The sequence below is a fragment of the Limulus polyphemus genome, unplaced genomic scaffold (assembly GCF_000517525.1).
Source record: "Limulus polyphemus unplaced genomic scaffold, Limulus_polyphemus-2.1.2 Scaffold4035, whole genome shotgun sequence".
NCBI lineage: Eukaryota > Metazoa > Arthropoda > Merostomata > Xiphosura > Limulidae > Limulus > Limulus polyphemus.
Window position 1 is genome coordinate 94,080 of NW_013669645.1, and position 3,303 is coordinate 97,382.

The 3,303-nt window shown below is 35.6% G+C and overlaps 1 protein-coding gene across 1 annotated transcript; it reads left to right on the forward strand.

Moving 5' to 3' along the window:
- The first annotated feature begins 998 nt into the window (after positions 1–998).
- LOC111088576 (suppressor protein SRP40-like) lies at positions 999–2,817 on the forward strand. Its single transcript, XM_022399103.1, has 2 exons — positions 999–1,080; positions 2,135–2,817. The coding sequence occupies exons 1-2, from the start codon at positions 1,069–1,071 to the stop codon at positions 2,627–2,629; spliced, it is 507 nt and encodes a 168-aa protein (XP_022254811.1). The 5' UTR covers positions 999–1,068; the 3' UTR covers positions 2,630–2,817.
- The last annotated feature ends 486 nt before the right edge of the window (positions 2,818–3,303 follow it).

Genomic DNA, 3,303 nt, shown 5'->3' on the forward strand with positions numbered 1-3,303 from the left:
TTTTTCTCGTCACAACTCGAGGCTGAAGAGAGGACGTAACTTTTTAGTAATTCACTAGCCTTTGGCTGAAATGAAATGACACTTTGTACTATACCACACTTTCTTTGCTTTGTTGACCCAAACTATTCTGACGAACCTGAAATTGGTGAAACTGCAGTCCACAGCAGACGATGCTTCGAATCAAAATATACATTAAGCTCCTACGTCACGGCTTATATTTTCAGTTTGATCTTTGGTGAAAGGCAAGGAAATTTCTAATATCATTATCAAACAGTGGTCCATTTAAGAATTATAAATTGTGCTAAATAATATATAAAAAGAAACATTTTCAGTGTTGATACATTGGATAATATCACTAAATCCAGTTATGAACCCGAACAATTTTAAATGGTGTTAAGATATATATATATATATTAATTTTGTTTGGAGTTAAATACAAAACTACACAATTGGTTATCTGTTCTGTGCTCAACACATGTATGGAAACCCGGTTTTTAGCGTTAGAAGCCTTCAGAGTTGGGCCTGGCATGGCCAGGTGGTTAGGGCGCTCGATTCGCGAACTGCTGGTCGCGGGTTCGAATCCCCGCCCCATCAAACATGCTCGCTTTTTCAGCCGTGAGGGCATTATAATGTGACGGTCAATCCCACTGTTCGTTGGTAAAATAATAGCCCAACAGTTGAAGGTGGTGGTGATGATTAACCGCCTTCCCTCTATTTTTAATATTTTAACTGATGAAGACCAGAGAACAATGAACAATATATCTTTGTTTGTTTTTAGCGGAAAGCTGGACAATGGGCTGTCTCCATCGCAGGGATCGAAACTCGAATTTAAGTATTATAAACCTTGAGATTACCGCTGCGCTACGGGAGTGAGAGGGGCGGTAAATAATCTACAGAGAAAGTATGTTGAAATCGATTTCATGCGTTACTAGCCGTGCATACATCTTCCTACGCACTTAGAGTGGTGACGTAACAGATCGCGAAAGGTCAACCCTGCTCTAGCTATAAAAACTCTTCCTTTCCTCATTCTCCATCAATCATTACGAAGACTTTCAAGAACCGCACAACATGGCGACAAAGGTTGGTCTCAGTTGGTTCGTATTTTATATAAAAACTTTCTTAAAAATTCAAAGAATGAGGTTGATTACCGAAAAATAAGAGCACTATTGACAAATGAACAAGTAAAAAGAGTATTTATTTAAGAGTATAATTAAAATTAAAATTGATTTCAATTTTAAATCATTCCGCCACTTTTGGGTTTGAAAAAATAGTTCTCATGAAAGCAAAACAACAACTCATTTTCTCCATCCATATCTATCATTGTTAAATGTGTTTTGTTCACCAAAATTATGAAAATATTTGATTTAGAATGATATGATAACGTGAAATACTTGTTTAAGAAAAGAATTGATACGTCTGTAGTAAAAGTGTAATTAGTGTGACAAGAGCGTAGTTATTTCTTTAATTTTTGTAAGTTCCCAGTAATGGAAATAATGAAATAAAATTACATCCATTCGAGGGAAATTTATCAGGAAGATTAGATTCCCTCGTATAAAGTTGCATTTCCTCATGATTTTTTTTTATTTATTCAATCCATGCAATATGTTCACTTTCATTGGCCATAACTAAAGGAATAGGGATGGACCATGCATTCCGGATCGAGAAAGCCAGCTAAAAATATGAAATTCCTCAAGCAATGTTTTTTGTTTGATAATTCTTTGTAATTAAGCACTAAGCTACACAATCGGCTATCAGTGCTCTGCCCATCACGGGTATCGAAACCTGATTTCTGGCGTTGTAAGTCCGTAGACATACCGCTGTGCCACTGGGGGGCTCTCAAGCAAAGTTAAATTCCTCTGGAATGCGATAATTTAATATTTCGATCCCTGGTTCCTGAGGATTCTCAAGGCTTCAAACACGTGTATTTTGTGTTGTAGTTTAATATTTACCGAATTAGCTTTCCTTAATTTGTGTGTGTGTAACTTTGGATGAGAAGAGGAATAATGACGTAATCATTTAGGGAAAATAATTACTTTATTCTAAATACCTTATTTCTGTTTTGTTTTTAACTTCAAGATAATGGGTTAGTAATGACTTATTCGCACAATTGCGAACATCATATTTTTGGTTACAGAGAATCGTGATATATTCACTTTTGCCATTCTTGTTGACCTCCATCTTGGCGTTGACAAGCTATGGAGAAGCTCAATCTGTGCCACCAGATCCCAACAACGGAACATCGCCATCTCCAACTTCAACTGAATCGACTTCTTCGTCACCATCAGAGTCTACCTCTTCTTCAACATTGGAATCAACTTCTTCTTCATCAACCACAACCGAAGGTACAACCACCACCACCGAGCCTACAACAACAGAAGATGAAGAAGACGAAAACAGAAGTAGGAGAAAGAGCAAAGAGAAGAACAGCAGGGAAAGCAAGGAAAGTAAAGAAGAAAGCAAGGAAAGTAAAGAAGAAAGCAATGAAAGTAAAGAAGAAAGCAAGGAAAGTAAAGAAGAAAGCAATGAAAGTAAAGAAGAAAGCAAGGAAAGTAAAGAGAGTAAGGAAAGCCGTGAAGACAGACGAGAACGAAAACGTGGCCGAAAGAAGAAAAATGGTAGACGAGGTTAACGTGAATCGCATATTTTCCAAACTCAACAAATATGTTCTTAAAAGCCATTTTGAAATCATATACCAAGCGGTTTCAGTTTCGATACACTTGTATTGCATATCAAAAGTACGTAACTAACATTGTTTTCAGTCTTTTACTATATATACTTACACGATCAGAAATGATGGTAATAAATTTGTTATTGAAACTGAAATGGACTACTTTTTTGTGATAAAACATATCAAACTTAGTCAATATATAGTTTAGTGTACGTATTGAAGCATCCACTTAAGGCAAGGTTGGGACTAATGACAACCACACATATTTGTAATAACAAAAACAATTCGTTTTTATTTTTTTATGAGAAGCAGAAATGTTGAGTTGAATTCAAGTTAGGACTATTAAAAATTAAACGTAGAATTTTCAAGTTGCAATTTGAGAAAACAAAACAAAACTACCAAAGTGAAATATTCTAAAGAATAACAATGAAAGTAACAATTAATAAAATTTATTTAGTAAGCATGGATAATCCCCACATCCTTATACTACATTGTTCAGTTGTCCTTTAATTTGGTTTTAATATAAGCATATAACATTCAACCTATAGGTCCTCTTATGCGTACATAGGCTAAACGATCTCAATTTTCAACCCGCCACCACAAGGCTTCTGGAACCAAAGATATTGGGTGGACTG